The sequence below is a fragment of the Eimeria mitis genome, genomic scaffold (assembly GCF_000499745.2).
Source record: "Eimeria mitis Houghton genomic scaffold, Emh_scaff833, whole genome shotgun sequence".
NCBI lineage: Eukaryota > Apicomplexa > Conoidasida > Eucoccidiorida > Eimeriidae > Eimeria > Eimeria mitis.
The window spans coordinates 10,991-11,560 of NW_013576126.1; the positions used below are offsets into that span (position 1 = coordinate 10,991).

At 41.6% G+C, this 570-nt stretch overlaps 1 protein-coding gene across 1 annotated transcript in view; it reads right to left on the bottom strand.

Moving 5' to 3' along the window:
* Positions 1–570, bottom strand: part of EMH_0023340 (heat shock protein 90, putative) — a gene marked incomplete at both ends in the record, with an annotated part of 6,581 nt that overhangs the window by 3,608 nt on the left and 2,403 nt on the right. Inside the window, one exon of the mRNA XM_013502118.1 lies at positions 257–332. Within this exon, the coding sequence (XP_013357572.1) occupies positions 257–332 (76 nt within the window). The remainder of the gene's footprint in view (positions 1–256; positions 333–570) is intronic.

Below are 570 nucleotides of genomic sequence, written 5' to 3' on the forward strand. Positions count from 1 at the left end.
TATGTGCATAAGCACCCCGCCGCCACGTGCACCTGTAGCCCTGTTAGTACCAGCTACAGAAGGAATATCGACGAAAACAACAGCACCATTTGAGTACAGGAGATCGCAACCCACGCTGTACGCGAACTGTCGTGAGAGTCATTGCTAGCAAACATAACAACTTCAACAGTAACATTCGCAATTCACCAGGTGACTCGTGAGTGTGTAACAGGAAAGCACTAGTCAAGGGGAAGAGGAGAGGAGAGTCGAGACATACGCGAATGCTCAGTGGCGCGTCAGCTGAAAACATGATTGTGTAAAATGGCTCCCCCCAAGACTGGTTCGTGAGATGTCTGAGGCGAAAGCAGACAGAAAACAACAAAGACACTAGGGTTTAGAGTAGCCTCCATGTACAGTCCCCGTCATAAACACGCACAGATAAATTTATGCTCAAACAGATGTCCGTTAAGATGTGCAAACACACATATACAGAAGGTAGTACGCTGAAAGTACAGCATATGAATCATATATATATATATATATATATATATATATATATATATATATATATATATATATATATATATATAT